Below are 18,732 nucleotides of genomic sequence, written 5' to 3' on the forward strand. Positions count from 1 at the left end.
ACCAGAAAGCAAGAGAGCAGAACAACGACTCCAGGAAGCTACTTTTGCACATTCAACTTTCACATTTAAATCCTGTGCACAATCAGGCTCCCACCATCACAATCGGGCTCCAACCATCGCATACTTCGCATGTATTGCAACATAATCCTAGGTGTTCAACCCTAGCATCAAACATATACTGCATTACCAGATAATTGTGTATTGTTTCCGTTTTGACCTAATAATCTCTTGTTTTGGAACAAGGGGAAAACAACCCAAAATATTGATTTTTCAAAGAGAAATACGAAACATTAGAACCAAAAAAGCATATGAGATCATATCAGTCTGATAAAAAATGATATTGTCAATTATTCAGAAGGTATAAATACATTCACTCATTACACACACAACAATGGGATGACATATGATCCATTTATTTTATAGATTAGGATGCATATCTACTAACTCAAACATGTCCTTAATTTGCTCACTGGTCCGCCGTGTAATTAGCCAACATTTCACTTAGTTGTGGTTGTTCTCCCAGAACTGAGCCTGGAGCCAGTCTATTGTATTCTTTTCCACCTGAAACGCCTTGGCAAGAACATCATCGGATATTTGTGGGTCTGACCCAAACACCGCATTGGCAATTGTGATAGCCCCTGGGTTCTGGCTGCTGAGCGCGGCAATTGCAACGGCGGGCTTGTGGGGGTTGGGGTTGAATTGGAAGTGGATGAGCCCCACGGGGAAGACGAACACGTCACCTTTGTTGAGCACCTTCGAGATGAACTTGTTTCTGTTTGGGGCGGGCTGGTTGGATGTGACAAAGCCAACGTACAGTGTCCCCTCGAGCACCGTGAGGATCTCAGTGGCGCGAGGGTGCGTATGTGCTGGGTTCTGACCCAAGGGAGCATAGTCGATGCGCGCAATTGAGATGCCGAGGGTGTTGAGTCCAGGAATCTGCATGACGTTGATCAAAGTGACGTTGGATCCAACCTTGTTGGTCACCCTCGGCTTGTCGAGGGCGGCTGCCTTGAAGAAGTCATCAGCGTTGACCTCCATTGGGTTCTTGCAAACAAACCCATTGACACGTACTGGTGCATAGAAGAGATTTATAATGTAAGCTTAGGTCTTACAAAGTTGTTTCGACTTGCATATAATTTCCAGAAATTCATTTCAACGTATTTATTTGGTGAGAACATGATGAGAAACCGGATAGTACCTGGTGAATTCATGTCGGCGACACAAAAGTCCTGGAGGGGGCTAGGATCGGAGGCAGTGGCCTGCCATGAGACCAACGCAAGAAGAACAGCGAGGAGAAGGAAGGAAGAGGAGGATGCCATCTGATCTTTTTCTCTCTCCTGTGTTTCTGTTTGTGATTGTGGCGTGAGTGATGGTTTGAACATGCAGGGATGTATGAGTTTATATAGGTGCAGCGAGCAGCGCCTGAAATCGTTAGCAATTATAGACTTAGTCAAGTGAAACCAACCAACCAGTTGAACTGGGCTCTTGCTGCTAATTAAACTACTGCATATACGCCCATTTAAGACACGTTTTCCCTTCAAAGAAGCAATGCAGCGTATACAGACATATAAAGCTATTCTATGGTGATGTGTATGGCTGAGTAGTAATTATGAATGTTTCTCCATCTCACCCACAGTCGCCACAATGCATGCAGGGTCGATTCCAGGAAAATTCATCACCCATCACTATTAAGGAAAAGATTTTTAAGACAAGAAACATCCGGCACTAGTTTAATTAGATATCATATACTTGGTCATAGTCGGAACCGGTGCGGACGAAACCAGCCAAAGAGCAGTCGAGAAGCCAAGTCATGTAAGGCAATCAATCGTTTGCTAGCTCGATGCCGACATAGATGAAGTCGCCTACTCACGCGTAGGCTTGATTCATGGGCGCATGACTTCTGAAGACATATAGAGTGACTACTACCCCTGTTCTTTTCAGTTGTTGATACAGAATCATGTGTGCAATCGACCTTTTCAAACTATGAAATTATATATTTGCCAATAGATTTTTCATGAAATCCAGTAACATAGGGCGACAGAGTAGTTAGCAGATTTGTAGCAGCCCCTATACGTTATCATCACGTCAGTCGGATATTTACTTGGTCAGATGTCTCTCGAAGTGCTTGAGTACTTACAGGAATAAGCGATGACATTAATGGACGAAGTGCCCAACCAAAAGGAGAGCAGGAAGTTTCCATATGATCTTAGTAAGACTAGTTAACATCTTCTTGCGAAGAGTTCTATCATGCATGACCAGTTCAGTGTATAAATCTAACAATCTGGTTAGCCTTCCTGACTAGGTTCATGGCACCAGAGCTCACCTGCTTCTTTTGCTATTGTAAATAGTAGTACATCCAATGACAAGACTAGGCCAGGCGGCCAAGTTATAAACAGGTTAATTTCTTGGAGGTGTGTGTTGGCAGTTTTAGTGTAGAAAGAAGTTTCCATTAGATGATTTAATTGCTTCTATCACAAGCATCTTACAAAGAAACAACTCAAATAATAATTATTTTTGGGACTCGGATATCTGCAATAGTTTTGCTGGGGAATGATCAATCAAACTTACAAGAGTTCTGAACCAAAAGGAAGCTAAAATAATACATCCAGGAAAAATAGAACTAACGGCAACCAAAACAGCAAGTTTCATGGCAATGGAAACGTAAACTACATCTTTCATCACCGGAAAGACAGACCACAAGAACGACTCCAGGAAGCAACTTTTGCACATTGAACATGCACATTGCAACCTCCGAGCACATTACCATATAATCATATGGTCATCTATTCGCTTCTGATTAAAATTTTGCATAAACTCCTCAAGTTTCCGTTTAATATGCCTAAGCGTTACTGCATCATCTGATGTACAGCTGAGTAGTATATTATGATTATTTATCCATCTCACCCAAGTCGGCACAATGCTTGCAGGGCAGGTTCCATGAAAAGTCACCACCCACCACCATAGTTTATTATATATCATATACTTGGTCATGGTGAGAACTGGTCCTCATGAGGTCAAAGAGCAGCTGATAAAAGCCAAGTGACGTAAAGCAATCGTTTTCTACCTAGACAAACTCACCTGCTTAGCTTTATCTACTCCCTCGCTTCTTTTCAGTTGCTACAGAATGCGTGCAATCAAGCTTTTCAAGCTATGGCCACTAACATAAGCAAACTATATATTTGTCACCGGATTTGTCAAGAACAATACTGTGCACAAGATATGGCACGGGATAAAAATATCATACGCATAATTATACATTGATAGATGTGTGTTAGCAGCTTAACATACATATGATTAAAAAGCATGGTTAGAGATATAATGGAATATCTTACCGTTCTCCAAAACCAAGGGAAAAATAAACAGAGAAACTTTGCAATATGAGTCACCTAGTGATATACAAAATAATAGGTTGGAAGATGATGTTGTAGTTAACGCATTGTGTCAATAAGCAAGAAATCAAGGTGCGTCATTCCATGCATGAATGCAACTAATACACAACTACTATATGGAGCAGCCCCTGTTATCATCATATCAATAAGATATTTACTTGGTCCAAATTTTCTCAAAATGGTTAATTACATTAATCCACACACATATAACAATGACGATACGGAGCAGAAACAATTCATGTGATCTTAGTAAGAGTAGTTAACTTCCTCTTGCTAAGAGGTTTATCATGATCATTTCAATGGAAAATCTGACAATCTAGTCGTCCTTTCTTGAGTAGGCTCATGACACACCTCGCATGCCTCTTTTGTTAGAGTAAACAGCAAACCCAATGAGTGGGCTGGGTGGCCACTCATAAACTGATTAATTTCTTGGACGTGTGTGTGTGTCGTTTTGATACGTAAAAGATGTTTCCCTCAGACAAATAAAATGCATCCAGAAAGAAGAAGACAGGCCCCAACATCATCCTGGTGGACGACATGAGTGCCTATCTCCGCCACCCGCCCTAGACCTAGACACGCTCCACCTCCCTGGTAGCCATCGATCGGCACCACATAGAGCAAAGCCCCGAGCAATGGTAGGCGGCAGTGATATGTCCCTTCTCTCCGCTCCACCCCTTGGTCTCTGTAGGCTAACCCTAGCACCTCACACCACCACCATTGCTATCCCCTGCCTCCGGATGTGGGCCGCTGACCTAAGATTTCGTGGCATGTCTAGTGGTGTCATGGTTCACTTGGTTTGTGCGTGGATCTGGGAACTCTGGCTGGAGCCAGTGCTCTCCCACATCAGGCAGCATCGTGATCGTTGACCTGTGAGGGGTGATTGCGGTCAGATGGGATGTGGTTGCCCATAGCCTCTGATGGGTGAGGTTCCACCACAGGTGAGGTAATCCATGCCCCTACCCGGAATGGTCAGGTGGGTGTGTTGGCGGTCTTAGGCCCGACCGGATCTGGTCATGGTCATGGACTTGGGCCAGCTCGAGCCTCACTATGGCTTGATGTCTTTCTCCAGTGACCTCGTACCAACAGCTTGGTGGCGGGGCATGGGTTTGGGGTGTCGTACGTTGAGGCGATGGCCCAGGATGGCAGGCTGGACGTCTGGCAAGGGTGCGGGGTGGTGAAAGCGAAAATTCGGCGCCTCAATGCTGTTGGAGGCGATGTCTTGGTAGTAAAACACCTATTGGGGTCGTCGCCATTGTTCTACCACCCTCTTAGCTCTGGGTGAAAACCCTTGTCCCCCCAACGAATGCAATGGTGGTGGCAATGCGTCATGACCCTCTTGGGTTCGTCACCGGTGAGTGTAGTCGCCTTTCAGTCACAGTGGCGTGTTCAGAATGGTATGACGGTCCAATCGACCCAACCAAAAATCCGGTGACTCACCGTATTGCTTGCACCTATCTTGTACATGAAGCAATATCCTCCTTTCATCATCTCTGCTCGCTGGTAGGGTCAACACTCCTTGGTTTAGGCAGAGTGTCCTCCCTAACAACAGTTGGGTGGTGTCGATGTGACGAAGTCCAGTGTTTTCTTCAAGGTGGCCTGTGGTTGAATGTCGTCGCCTTTCCTAGTTGAGTCTTCTGGTGGTCCAGCCTCTCCTGTGCTTCCTCTCGGCCGCATGCTGGAGGCGTCTAATTGGGCACTTCCGGTGCTTGTTAGCGTGTTTGGCTTGGTTTTCCATGCTTTCTTTGATCATCTTGTATGAGGATTTCCTCGACACCATATACCGTTCAGCCAAGCGGCCGAAGTCCTTTTTGTGATAAAATGCTTCTATGACAGGCTTGTTACAAAGAAACAACTCAAATAATATTCATTTCGGGGGGGTTTAGGTAATAATCTTTTCTTTTGTATATTTTTGCATGTTTTCTATATGTATGTTGGAGCAAAATTTTGGAATCTGGTCTCTGGTGTGTCCAGTTTCTAAAACTTAGTAAAAAATCTTATTTTTAGTTGTCAACTTAAGAAAAACAAAAATAATGCTCATAAGTATTTTGATAAAATGATCCACCTCATCAAATTTCCATTAAAGCAACCATCAATTGAACTTACAAGAGTTTTGAACCAAAAGGAAGCTAAAATATTACAAGCAGGAACCGCAAATTTCTTATAGCATACACCAGAAAGCAAGAGAGCAGAACAACGACTCCAGGAAGCTAATTTTGCACATTCAACTTCACATTTAAATCCTGAGCACAATCGGGCTCCAACCATCGCATACTTCGCATGTATTGCAACATAATCCTAGGTGTTCAACCCTAGTATCAAACATATACTGGATTACCAGATAATCGTGTATTGTTTCCTTTTTTGACCTAATCATCTCTTGTTTCGGAACAAGGGGAAAAGAACCCAAAATATTGATTTTTTAATGAGAAATACGAAACACTAGAACCAAAAAAGCATATGAGATCATATCAGTGTGATAAAAATGATATTGTCAATTATTAAGAAGGTAGAAATACATTCACTCATTACAGACACAACAATGGGATGACATATGCTCCATTTCTTTTATAGATTAGGATGCATATGTACAAACTCAAACATGTCCCTAATTTGCGCACTGGTCTTCCGTGTAATCAGCCAACGTTTCACTTAGTTGTGGTTGTTCTCCCAGAACTGAGCCTGGAGCCAGTCTATTGTATTCTTTTCCACCTGAAACGCCTTGGCAAGAACATCATCGGATATTTGTGGGTCTGACCCAAACACCGCATTGGCAATTGTGATAGCCCCTGGGTTCTGGCTGCTGAGCGCGGCAATTGCAATGGCAGGCTTGTGGGGGTTGGGGTTGAATTGGAAGTGGATGAGCCCCGCGGGGAAGACGAACACATCACCTTTGTTGAGCACCTTCGAGAGGAACTTGTTTCTGTTTGGGGCGGGCTGGTTGGATGTGACAAAGCCAACGTACAGTGTCCCCTCGAGCACCGTGAGGATCTCAGTGGCGCGAGGGTGCGTATGTGGTGGGTTTTGACCCAAGGGAGCATAGTCGATGCGCGCAATTGAGATGCCGAGGGTGTTGAGTCCAGCAATCTGCATGACGTTGATCAAAGTGACGTTGGATCCAACCTTGTTGGTCACCCTAGGCTTGTCGAGGGCGGCTGCCTTGAAGAAGTTGTCAGCGTTGACCTCCATTGGGTTCTTGCAAACAAACCCATTGACACGTACTGGTGCATAGAAAAGATTTATAAAGTAAGCTTAGGTCTTACAAAGTAGTTTGAACATGCATATAATTTTCAGAAATTCATTTCAACATATGTATTTGGTGTAAGCTTAGGTCTTACAAAGTTGTTTCGACTTGCATATAATTTCTAGAAATTCATTTCAACAAATTTATTTGGTGAGAACGTGATGAGAAACCGGATAGTACCTGGTGAATTCATGTCGGCGACACAAAAGTCCTGCAGGGGGCTAGGATCGGAGGCAGTGGCCTGCCATGAGACCAGCGCGAGAAGAACAGCGAGGAGAAGGAAGGAAGAGGGTGATGCCATCTGATTTTTTCTCTCTCCTGTTTTTCTGTTTGTGATTGTGGCGTGGGTGATGGTTTGAACATGCAGGGATGTATGAGTTTATATAGGTCCAGCGAGCAGCGCCTGAAATCGTTAGCAATTATAGACTTAGTCAAGTGAAACCAACCAACCAATTGAACTGGTCTCTTGCTGCTAATTAAAGTACTGCATATACGCCCATTTAAGACATGCTTTCCCTCCAAAGAAGCAATGCAGCGTATACAGCCATATAAAGCTATTATATGGTGATGTGTACGGCTGACTAGTAATTATGAATGTTTCTTCATCTCACCCGAGTCACCACAATGCAAGCAGGGTCGATTCCAGGAAAATTCACCACCCATCACTATTAAGGAAAAGATTTTTAAGACAAGAAACATCCGGCACTAGTTTAATTAGATATCATATACTTGGTCATAGTCGGAACCGGTGCAGACGAAACCAGTCAAAGAGCAGTTGAGGAGCCAAGTCATGTAAGGCAATCAATCGTTTTCTAGCTCGATGCCGACATAGATGAAGTCACCTACTCACGCGTAGGCTTGACTCATGGGCACATGACTACTACCCCTGTTCTTTTCAGTAGTTGATACAGAATCATGTGTGCAATCTACCTTTTCAAACTATGAAATTATATATTTGCCAATAGATTTTTCATGAAATCCAGTAACATAGGGCGACAGAGTAGTTAGCAGATTTGTAGCAGCACCTATACGTTATCATCATGTCAGTCTGATATTTACTTGGTCAAATGTCTCTCGAAGTGGTTGAGTACTTGCAGGAAGAAGCGACGACATTAATGGACGAAGTGCCCAACCAAAAGGAGAGCTGATACAAATGCCATGACGATGGAGAGAAGGAAGTTTCCATATGATCTTAGCAAGACTAGTTAACATCTTCTTGCGAAGAGTTTTATCATGCGTGACCGGTTCAGTGTATAAATCTAACAATCTGGTTAGCCTTCCTGACTAGGTTCGTCGCACCAGACCTCACCTGCTTCTTTTGCTATTGTAAATAGTACTCCCTCTGTAAAGAAATATAAGAGCTTTCAGATCACTAAAGTAGTGATCTAAATGCTCTTATATTTGTTTACGGAGGGAGTACATCCAATGACAAGACTAGGCCAGGCGGCTAAGTCATAAACGTATTAATTTCTTGGAGGTGTGTGTTGGCAGTTTTAGTGTAGAAAGAAGTTTCCGTTAGATGATTTAATTGCTTCTATCACAAGCATCTTACAAAGAAACAACTCAAATAATAATTGTTTTTCAGACTTAACTATCTACAATAGTTTTGCTGGGGAATGATCAATCAAATTTACAAGAGTTTTGAACCAAAAGGAAGCTAAAACAATACATCCAGGAAAAATAGAACTAACGGCAACCAAAACAGCAAGTTTCGGGGCAATGGAAACGTAAACTACATCTTTCATCACCGGAAAGACAGACCACAGAACAACACCAGCAAGCAACTTTTGCACATTCAACATGCACATTGCAACCTCCGAGCACATTACCATATAATCATATGGTCATATATTCGCTTCTGATTAAATTTTTGCCTAAACTCCTCAAGTTTCCTTTTAATATGCCTAAGCGTTACTGCATCATCTGATGTACGGCTGAGTAGTATATTATGATTATTTATCCATCTCACCCAAGTCGGCACAATGCTTGCAGGGCTGGTTCCATGAAATGTCACCACCCACCACCATAGTTTATTAGATATCATATACTTGGTCATGGTGAGAACTGGTCCTCACGAGGTCAAAGAGGAGCTGATAAGAGCCAAGTGACGTAAAGCAATCGTTTTCTAGGTAGACAAATCCACCTTCTTAGCTTTATCTACTCCCTCGCTTCTTTTCAGGTGCTACAGAATGCGTGCAATCAAGCTTTTCAAGCTGTGGCCACTAACATAAGCAAACTATATATTTGTCACCGGATTTGTCACGAACAATACTGTGCACAAGATATGGCATGGGATAAAAATAACATACACATAATTATACATTGATAGATTGTGTTAGCAGCTTAACATACATATGATTAAAAAGCATGGTTAGAGATATAATGGAATATCTTACCGTCCTCCAAAACCAAGGGAAAAATAAACAGAGAAACTTTGCAATATGAGTCACCTACTGATATACAAAATATTAGGTTGTAAGATGACGTTGTAGTTAACGCATTGTGTCAATGAGGAAGAAATCGAGGTGCGTCATTCCATGCATGAATGCAACTAATACACAACTATTATATATAGCAGCCCCTGTTATCATCACATCAATAAGATATTTACTTGGTCAAAATTTTCTCAAAATGGTAAATTACATTAATCCACGCACACATAACAATGACGATAGGGAGCAGAAACAATTCATGTGATCTTAGTAAGAGTAGTTAACGTTCTCTTGCTAAGAGGTTTATCATGATCATTTCAATGGAAAAATCTGACAATCTAGTCATCCTTTCTTGAGTAGGCTCATGACACAGCTCGCATGCCTCTTTGGTTAGAGTAAACAGCACACCCAATGAATTGGCTGGGTGGCCACTCATAAACTGATTAATTTCTTGGAGGTCTGTGTGTCATTTTGATACAGAAAAGTTGTTTCCCTCATACAAATAAAATGCATCCAGAAAGAAGAATACAGGCCCCAACATCATCCTGGTGGACAACATGAGTGCCTATCTCCGCCACCCACCCTAGACCTACACACTCTCCACCTCCCTGGTAGCCATCGATCGGCACCACATAGAGCAAAGCCCCGAGCGATGGCAGGCGGCAGTGGGATGTCCCTTCTCTCCGCTCCACCCTCTTGTCTCTGTGGGCTAACCCTAGCACCTCACACCACCACCACTGCTATCCCCTGCCTCCGGATGTGGACCGCTGACCTGAGATTTCGTGGCATGTCTAGTGGTGTCATGGTTCACTTGGTTCGTGCGTGGATCAGGGAACTCTGCCTGGAGCCGGTGCTCTCCCAGAATAGGCAGCATCGTGATCGTCGACCTGTGAGGGGTGATTGCGGTCAGACGGGATGTGGTTGCCCATAGCCTCTGATGGGTGAGGTTCCACCGCAGGTGAGGTACTCCATGCCCCTACCCGTAGTGGTCAGGTGGGTTTGTTTGCGGTCTTTGGCCTGACCGGATCTGGTCAGGGTCGTGGACTTGCGCCAGCTCGAGCCTCACTATGGTTTGATGTCTTTCTCCAGTGACCTCGTACCAACAGCTTGGTGTCAGGGCATGGGTTTGGGGTGTCGTACGTTGAGGTGATGGCCCTCGATGGCAGGCTGGACGTCTGGCAAGGGTGCGGGGCGGTCCAGGCGAAAGTTCGGCGCCTCAACGCTGTTGGAGGCGTTGTCTTGGTAGTCACGCAGCTATTGGGGTCGTCGCCATTGTTCTCCCGCCCTCCTAGCTCGGGGTGGAAACCTTTGTCTCCCACCCCCAACGGATGTGGTGGTGGTGGCAATGCGTCATGACCCTCTTGGGTTCGTCATCGGTGAGTGTAGTCACCTTTTAGTCGTAGTGGCGTGTTCAGAATGGTATGCCGATCCAATCGACCCAACCTCAAATCTGGTGACTCACCGTATTGCTTGCACCTATCTTGTACATGCAGCAATATCCTCGTTTCGTCATCTCTGCTCGCTGGTAGGGTCAACGCTCCTTGGTTTAGGTAGAGGGTCCTCTCTAATAGCAGTTGGGTGGTGTCAATCTGATGAAGTCCAGTGTTTTCTTCAAGGTGGCCTATGGTTGAATGTCGTCATCGGTCCTGGTTGAGTCTTCAGGTGGTCCAGCCTCTCATGTGCTTCCTCTCGGCTGCATGCTGGAGGCGTCTAATTGGGCACTTCCGGTGCTTGTTAGAGTGTTTGGCTTGGTTTTCCATGCTTTCCTTCATCATCTTGTATGAGGATTTCCTCGACACCATAGATCGTTCAGCCAAGCGGCCGAAGTCTGATTTGTGATAAAATGCTTCCATGACTGGCTTGTTACGAACAAACAACTCAAATAATATTCATTTCGGGGGGGGGGGGGGCGGGGGGGGGGGGGGGGGGTTAGGTAATAATATTTTCTTTTCTATATTTTTGCATGTTTTCTATATGTATGTTGGAGCAAATTCTTGGTGTGTCCAGTTTCTAAAACTTAGTAAAAAAATATTTTTAGTTCTCAACTTAAGAAAAACAAAAATAATGCTCATAAGTATTTCGATAAAACTAGCCACCTCATCAAATTTCCATTAAAGCAACCGTCAATTGAACTTACATGAGTTCTGAACCAAAAGGAAGCTAAAATATTACAAGCATGAACCGCAAATTTCTTATAGCACACACCAGAAAGCAAGAGAGCAGAACAACGACTCCAGGAAGCTACTTTTGCACATTCAACTTTCACATTTAAATCCTGTGCACAATCAGGCTCCCACCATCACAATCGGGCTCCAACCATCGCATACTTCGCATGTATTGCAACATAATCCTAGGTGTTCAACCCTAGCATCAAACATATACTGCATTACCAGATAATTGTGTATTGTTTCCGTTTTGACCTAATAATCTCTTGTTTTGGAACAAGGGGAAAACAACCCAAAATATTGATTTTTCAAAGAGAAATACGAAACATTAGAACCAAAAAAGCATATGAGATCATATCAGTCTGATAAAAAATGATATTGTCAATTATTCAGAAGGTATAAATACATTCACTCATTACACACACAACAATGGGATGACATATGATCCATTTATTTTATAGATTAGGATGCATATCTACTAACTCAAACATGTCCTTAATTTGCTCACTGGTCCGCCGTGTAATTAGCCAACATTTCACTTAGTTGTGGTTGTTCTCCCAGAACTGAGCCTGGAGCCAGTCTATTGTATTCTTTTCCACCTGAAACGCCTTGGCAAGAACATCATCGGATATTTGTGGGTCTGACCCAAACACCGCATTGGCAATTGTGATAGCCCCTGGGTTCTGGCTGCTGAGCGCGGCAATTGCAACGGCGGGCTTGTGGGGGTTGGGGTTGAATTGGAAGTGGATGAGCCCCACGGGGAAGACGAACACGTCACCTTTGTTGAGCACCTTCGAGATGAACTTGTTTCTGTTTGGGGCGGGCTGGTTGGATGTGACAAAGCCAACGTACAGTGTCCCCTCGAGCACCGTGAGGATCTCAGTGGCGCGAGGGTGCGTATGTGCTGGGTTCTGACCCAAGGGAGCATAGTCGATGCGCGCAATTGAGATGCCGAGGGTGTTGAGTCCAGGAATCTGCATGACGTTGATCAAAGTGACGTTGGATCCAACCTTGTTGGTCACCCTCGGCTTGTCGAGGGCGGCTGCCTTGAAGAAGTCATCAGCGTTGACCTCCATTGGGTTCTTGCAAACAAACCCATTGACACGTACTGGTGCATAGAAGAGATTTATAATGTAAGCTTAGGTCTTACAAAGTTGTTTCGACTTGCATATAATTTCCAGAAATTCATTTCAACGTATTTATTTGGTGAGAACATGATGAGAAACCGGATAGTACCTGGTGAATTCATGTCGGCGACACAAAAGTCCTGGAGGGGGCTAGGATCGGAGGCAGTGGCCTGCCATGAGACCAACGCAAGAAGAACAGCGAGGAGAAGGAAGGAAGAGGAGGATGCCATCTGATCTTTTTCTCTCTCCTGTGTTTCTGTTTGTGATTGTGGCGTGAGTGATGGTTTGAACATGCAGGGATGTATGAGTTTATATAGGTGCAGCGAGCAGCGCCTGAAATCGTTAGCAATTATAGACTTAGTCAAGTGAAACCAACCAACCAGTTGAACTGGGCTCTTGCTGCTAATTAAACTACTGCATATACGCCCATTTAAGACACGTTTTCCCTTCAAAGAAGCAATGCAGCGTATACAGACATATAAAGCTATTCTATGGTGATGTGTATGGCTGAGTAGTAATTATGAATGTTTCTCCATCTCACCCACAGTCGCCACAATGCATGCAGGGTCGATTCCAGGAAAATTCATCACCCATCACTATTAAGGAAAAGATTTTTAAGACAAGAAACATCCGGCACTAGTTTAATTAGATATCATATACTTGGTCATAGTCGGAACCGGTGCGGACGAAACCAGCCAAAGAGCAGTCGAGAAGCCAAGTCATGTAAGGCAATCAATCGTTTGCTAGCTCGATGCCGACATAGATGAAGTCGCCTACTCACGCGTAGGCTTGATTCATGGGCGCATGACTTCTGAAGACATATAGAGTGACTACTACCCCTGTTCTTTTCAGTTGTTGATACAGAATCATGTGTGCAATCGACCTTTTCAAACTATGAAATTATATATTTGCCAATAGATTTTTCATGAAATCCAGTAACATAGGGCGACAGAGTAGTTAGCAGATTTGTAGCAGCCCCTATACGTTATCATCACGTCAGTCGGATATTTACTTGGTCAGATGTCTCTCGAAGTGCTTGAGTACTTACAGGAATAAGCGATGACATTAATGGACGAAGTGCCCAACCAAAAGGAGAGCAGGAAGTTTCCATATGATCTTAGTAAGACTAGTTAACATCTTCTTGCGAAGAGTTCTATCATGCATGACCAGTTCAGTGTATAAATCTAACAATCTGGTTAGCCTTCCTGACTAGGTTCATGGCACCAGAGCTCACCTGCTTCTTTTGCTATTGTAAATAGTAGTACATCCAATGACAAGACTAGGCCAGGCGGCCAAGTTATAAACAGGTTAATTTCTTGGAGGTGTGTGTTGGCAGTTTTAGTGTAGAAAGAAGTTTCCATTAGATGATTTAATTGCTTCTATCACAAGCATCTTACAAAGAAACAACTCAAATAATAATTATTTTTGGGACTCGGATATCTGCAATAGTTTTGCTGGGGAATGATCAATCAAACTTACAAGAGTTCTGAACCAAAAGGAAGCTAAAATAATACATCCAGGAAAAATAGAACTAACGGCAACCAAAACAGCAAGTTTCATGGCAATGGAAACGTAAACTACATCTTTCATCACCGGAAAGACAGACCACAAGAACGACTCCAGGAAGCAACTTTTGCACATTGAACATGCACATTGCAACCTCCGAGCACATTACCATATAATCATATGGTCATCTATTCGCTTCTGATTAAAATTTTGCATAAACTCCTCAAGTTTCCGTTTAATATGCCTAAGCGTTACTGCATCATCTGATGTACAGCTGAGTAGTATATTATGATTATTTATCCATCTCACCCAAGTCGGCACAATGCTTGCAGGGCAGGTTCCATGAAAAGTCACCACCCACCACCATAGTTTATTATATATCATATACTTGGTCATGGTGAGAACTGGTCCTCATGAGGTCAAAGAGCAGCTGATAAAAGCCAAGTGACGTAAAGCAATCGTTTTCTACCTAGACAAACTCACCTGCTTAGCTTTATCTACTCCCTCGCTTCTTTTCAGTTGCTACAGAATGCGTGCAATCAAGCTTTTCAAGCTATGGCCACTAACATAAGCAAACTATATATTTGTCACCGGATTTGTCAAGAACAATACTGTGCACAAGATATGGCACGGGATAAAAATATCATACGCATAATTATACATTGATAGATGTGTGTTAGCAGCTTAACATACATATGATTAAAAAGCATGGTTAGAGATATAATGGAATATCTTACCGTTCTCCAAAACCAAGGGAAAAATAAACAGAGAAACTTTGCAATATGAGTCACCTAGTGATATACAAAATAATAGGTTGGAAGATGATGTTGTAGTTAACGCATTGTGTCAATAAGCAAGAAATCAAGGTGCGTCATTCCATGCATGAATGCAACTAATACACAACTACTATATGGAGCAGCCCCTGTTATCATCATATCAATAAGATATTTACTTGGTCCAAATTTTCTCAAAATGGTTAATTACATTAATCCACACACATATAACAATGACGATACGGAGCAGAAACAATTCATGTGATCTTAGTAAGAGTAGTTAACTTCCTCTTGCTAAGAGGTTTATCATGATCATTTCAATGGAAAATCTGACAATCTAGTCGTCCTTTCTTGAGTAGGCTCATGACACACCTCGCATGCCTCTTTTGTTAGAGTAAACAGCAAACCCAATGAGTGGGCTGGGTGGCCACTCATAAACTGATTAATTTCTTGGACGTGTGTGTGTGTCGTTTTGATACGTAAAAGATGTTTCCCTCAGACAAATAAAATGCATCCAGAAAGAAGAAGACAGGCCCCAACATCATCCTGGTGGACGACATGAGTGCCTATCTCCGCCACCCGCCCTAGACCTAGACACGCTCCACCTCCCTGGTAGCCATCGATCGGCACCACATAGAGCAAAGCCCCGAGCAATGGTAGGCGGCAGTGATATGTCCCTTCTCTCCGCTCCACCCCTTGGTCTCTGTAGGCTAACCCTAGCACCTCACACCACCACCATTGCTATCCCCTGCCTCCGGATGTGGGCCGCTGACCTAAGATTTCGTGGCATGTCTAGTGGTGTCATGGTTCACTTGGTTTGTGCGTGGATCTGGGAACTCTGGCTGGAGCCAGTGCTCTCCCACATCAGGCAGCATCGTGATCGTTGACCTGTGAGGGGTGATTGCGGTCAGATGGGATGTGGTTGCCCATAGCCTCTGATGGGTGAGGTTCCACCACAGGTGAGGTAATCCATGCCCCTACCCGGAATGGTCAGGTGGGTGTGTTGGCGGTCTTAGGCCCGACCGGATCTGGTCATGGTCATGGACTTGGGCCAGCTCGAGCCTCACTATGGCTTGATGTCTTTCTCCAGTGACCTCGTACCAACAGCTTGGTGGCGGGGCATGGGTTTGGGGTGTCGTACGTTGAGGCGATGGCCCAGGATGGCAGGCTGGACGTCTGGCAAGGGTGCGGGGTGGTGAAAGCGAAAATTCGGCGCCTCAATGCTGTTGGAGGCGATGTCTTGGAAGTAAAACACCTATTGGGGTCGTCGCCATTGTTCTACCACCCTCTTAGCTCTGGGTGAAAACCCTTGTCCCCCCAACGAATGCAATGGTGGTGGCAATGCGTCATGACCCTCTTGGGTTCGTCACCGGTGAGTGTAGTCGCCTTTCAGTCACAGTGGCGTGTTCAGAATGGTATGACGGTCCAATCGACCCAACCAAAAATCTGGTGACTCACCGTATTGCTTGCACCTATCTTGTACATGAAGCAATATCCTCCTTTCATCATCTCTGCTCGCTGGTAGGGTCAACACTCCTTGGTTTAGGCAGAGTGTCCTCCCTAACAACAGTTGGGTGGTGTCGATGTGACGAAGTCCAGTGTTTTCTTCAAGGTGGCCTGTGGTTGAATGTCGTCGCCTGTCCTAGTTGAGTCTTCTGGTGGTCCAGCCTCTCCTGTGCTTCCTCTCGGCCGCATGCTGGAGGCGTCTAATTGGGCACTTCCGGTGCTTGTTAGCGTGTTTGGCTTGGTTTTCCATGCTTTCTTTGATCATCTTGTATGAGGATTTCCTCGACACCATATACCGTTCAGCCAAGCGGCCGAAGTCCTTTTTGTGATAAAATGCTTCTATGACAGGCTTGTTACAAAGAAACAACTCAAATAATATTCATTTCGGGGGGGTTTAGGTAATAATCTTTTCTTTTGTATATTTTTGCATGTTTTCTATATGTATGTTGGAGCAAAATTTTGGAATCTGGTCTCTGGTGTGTCCAGTTTCTAAAACTTAGTAAAAAATCTTATTTTTAGTTGTCAACTTAAGAAAAACAAAAATAATGCTCATAAGTATTTTGATAAAATGATCCACCTCATCAAATTTCCATTAAAGCAACCATCAATTGAACTTACAAGAGTTTTGAACCAAAAGGAAGCTAAAATATTACAAGCAGGAACCGCAAATTTCTTATAGCATACACCAGAAAGCAAGAGAGCAGAACAACGACTCCAGGAAGCTAATTTTGCACATTCAACTTCACATTTAAATCCTGAGCACAATCGGGCTCCAACCATCGCATACTTCGCATGTATTGCAACATAATCCTAGGTGTTCAACCCTAGCATCAAACATATACTGGATTACCAGATAATCGTGTATTGTTTCCTTTTTTGACCTAATCATCTCTTGTTTCGGAACAAGGGGAAAAGAACCCAAAATATTGATTTTTTAATGAGAAATACGAAACACTAGAACCAAAAAAGCATATGAGATCATATCAGTGTGATAAAAATGATATTGTCAATTATTAAGAAGGTAGAAATACATTCACTCATTACAGACACAACAATGGGATGACATATGCTCCATTTCTTTTATAGATTAGGATGCATATGTACAAACTCAAACATGTCCCTAATTTGCGCACTGGTCTTCCGTGTAATCAGCCAACGTTTCACTTAGTTGTGGTTGTTCTCCCAGAACTGAGCCTGGAGCCAGTCTATTGTATTCTTTTCCACCTGAAACGCCTTGGCAAGAACATCATCGGATATTTGTGGGTCTGACCCAAACACCGCATTGGCAATTGTGATAGCCCCTGGGTTCTGGCTGCTGAGCGCGGCAATTGCAACGGCAGGCTTGTGGGGGTTGGGGTTGAATTGGAAGTGGATGAGCCCCGCGGGGAAGACGAACACATCACCTTTGTTGAGCACCTTCGAGAGGAACTTGTTTCTGTTTGGGGCGGGCTGGTTGGATGTGACAAAGCCAACGTACAGTGTCCCCTCGAGCACCGTGAGGATCTCAGTGGCGCGAGGGTGCGTATGTGGTGGGTTTTGACCCAAGGGAGCATAGTCGATGCGCGCAATTGAGATGCCGAGGGTGTTGAGTCCAGCAATCTGCATGACGTTGATCAAAGTGACGTTGGATCCAACCTTGTTGGTCACCCTAGGCTTGTCGAGGGCGGCTGCCTTGAAGAAGTTGTCAGCGTTGACCTCCATTGGGTTCTTGCAAACAAACCCATTGACACGTACTGGTGCATAGAAAAGATTTATAAAGTAAGCTTAGGTCTTACAAAGTAGTTTGAACATGCATATAATTTTCAGAAATTCATTTCAACATATGTATTTGGTGTAAGCTTAGGTCTTACAAAGTTGTTTCGACTTGCATATAATTTCTAGAAATTCATTTCAACAAATTTATTTGGTGAGAACGTGATGAGAAACCGGATAGTACCTGGTGAATTCATGTCGGCGACACAAAAGTCCTGCAGGGGGCTAGGATCGGAGGCAGTGGCCTGCCATGAGACCAGCGCGAGAAGAACAGCGAGGAGAAGGAAGGAAGAGGGTGATGCCATCTGATTTTTTCTCTCTCCTGTTTTTCTGTTTGTGATTGTGGCGTGGGTGATGGTTTGAACATGCAGGGATGTATGAGTTTATATAGGTCCAGCGAGCAGCGCCTGAAATCGTTAGCAATTATAGACTTAGTCAAGTGAAACCAACCAACCAATTGAACTGGTCTCTTGCTGCTAATTAAAGTACTGCATATACGCCCATTTAAGACATGTTTTCCCTCCAAAGAAGCAATGCAGCGTATACAGCCATATAAAGCTATTATATGGTGATGTGTACGGCTGACTAGTAATTATGAATGTTTCTTCATCTCACCCGAGTCACCACAATGCAAGCAGGGTCGATTCCAGGAAAATTCACCACCCATCACTATTAAGGAAAAGATTTTTAAGACAAGAAACATCCGGCACTAGTTTAATTAGATATCATATACTTGGTCATAGTCGGAACCGGTGCAGACGAAACCAGTCAAAGAGCAGTTGAGGAGCCAAGTCATGTAAGGCAATCAATCGTTTTCTAGCTCGATGCCGACATAGATGAA

General features: G+C 43.8%; 4 protein-coding genes across 4 annotated transcripts; all 4 read right to left on the reverse strand.

The window, feature by feature from the left end:
• Window positions 1-333: 333 nt before the first annotated feature.
• LOC109744930 (germin-like protein 8-11) lies at window positions 334-1,389 on the reverse strand. Its single transcript, XM_020304068.4, has 2 exons — window positions 1,199-1,389; window positions 334-1,070 (listed from the first exon to the last, which is right to left on the reverse strand). The coding sequence occupies exons 1-2, from the start codon at window positions 1,380-1,382 to the stop codon at window positions 502-504; spliced, it is 753 nt and encodes a 250-aa protein (XP_020159657.3). The 5' UTR covers window positions 1,383-1,389; the 3' UTR covers window positions 334-501.
• A 4,381-nt stretch (window positions 1,390-5,770) lies between these two features.
• On the reverse strand, window positions 5,771-6,982 carry LOC109744931 (germin-like protein 8-5). The gene is made up of 2 exons (XM_040397748.3): window positions 6,811-6,982; window positions 5,771-6,607 (listed from the first exon to the last, which is right to left on the reverse strand). Exons 1-2 carry the CDS (start codon window positions 6,929-6,931, stop codon window positions 6,039-6,041), a joined length of 690 nt encoding a protein of 229 aa, XP_040253682.1. The 5' UTR covers window positions 6,932-6,982; the 3' UTR covers window positions 5,771-6,038.
• A 4,616-nt stretch (window positions 6,983-11,598) lies between these two features.
• LOC141021578 (germin-like protein 8-11) lies at window positions 11,599-12,653 on the reverse strand. Its single transcript, XM_073497415.1, has 2 exons — window positions 12,464-12,653; window positions 11,599-12,335 (listed from the first exon to the last, which is right to left on the reverse strand). Exons 1-2 carry the CDS (start codon window positions 12,645-12,647, stop codon window positions 11,767-11,769), a joined length of 753 nt encoding a protein of 250 aa, XP_073353516.1. The 5' UTR covers window positions 12,648-12,653; the 3' UTR covers window positions 11,599-11,766.
• Window positions 12,654-17,035: 4,382 nt separating this feature from the next.
• LOC109744938 (germin-like protein 8-5) lies at window positions 17,036-18,247 on the reverse strand. The gene is made up of 2 exons (XM_020304077.4): window positions 18,076-18,247; window positions 17,036-17,872 (listed from the first exon to the last, which is right to left on the reverse strand). Exons 1-2 carry the CDS (start codon window positions 18,194-18,196, stop codon window positions 17,304-17,306), a joined length of 690 nt encoding a protein of 229 aa, XP_020159666.3. The 5' UTR covers window positions 18,197-18,247; the 3' UTR covers window positions 17,036-17,303.
• Window positions 18,248-18,732: the final 485 nt, after the last annotated feature.

Source organism: Aegilops tauschii, chromosome 4 (genome assembly GCF_002575655.3).
Source record: "Aegilops tauschii subsp. strangulata cultivar AL8/78 chromosome 4, Aet v6.0, whole genome shotgun sequence".
In the NCBI taxonomy this organism is placed as follows: domain Eukaryota; kingdom Viridiplantae; phylum Streptophyta; class Magnoliopsida; order Poales; family Poaceae; genus Aegilops; species Aegilops tauschii.

What these genes read in the sequence shown, in the direction of transcription:
- LOC109744938 (XM_020304077.4), bottom strand. Translation starts at nt 18,196, where the DNA reads ATGGCATCACCCTCTTCCTTCCTTCTCCTCGCTGTTCTTCTCGCGCTG. An exon ending in CGCCGACATGAATTCACCAG is followed by an intron (nt 17,873 to 18,075) that starts GTACTATCCGGT and finishes TCTATGCACCAG; the next exon opens with TACGTGTCAATGGGTTTGTT.
- LOC109744931 (XM_040397748.3), bottom strand. Translation starts at nt 6,931, where the DNA reads ATGGCATCACCCTCTTCCTTCCTTCTCCTCGCTGTTCTTCTCGCGCTG. An exon ending in CGCCGACATGAATTCACCAG is followed by an intron (nt 6,608 to 6,810) that starts GTACTATCCGGT and finishes TCTATGCACCAG; the next exon opens with TACGTGTCAATGGGTTTGTT.
- LOC109744930 (XM_020304068.4), bottom strand. Translation starts at nt 1,382, where the DNA reads ATGTTCAAACCATCACTCACGCCACAATCACAAACAGAAACACAGGAG. An exon ending in CGCCGACATGAATTCACCAG is followed by an intron (nt 1,071 to 1,198) that starts GTACTATCCGGT and finishes TCTATGCACCAG; the next exon opens with TACGTGTCAATGGGTTTGTT.
- LOC141021578 (XM_073497415.1), bottom strand. Translation starts at nt 12,647, where the DNA reads ATGTTCAAACCATCACTCACGCCACAATCACAAACAGAAACACAGGAG. An exon ending in CGCCGACATGAATTCACCAG is followed by an intron (nt 12,336 to 12,463) that starts GTACTATCCGGT and finishes TCTATGCACCAG; the next exon opens with TACGTGTCAATGGGTTTGTT.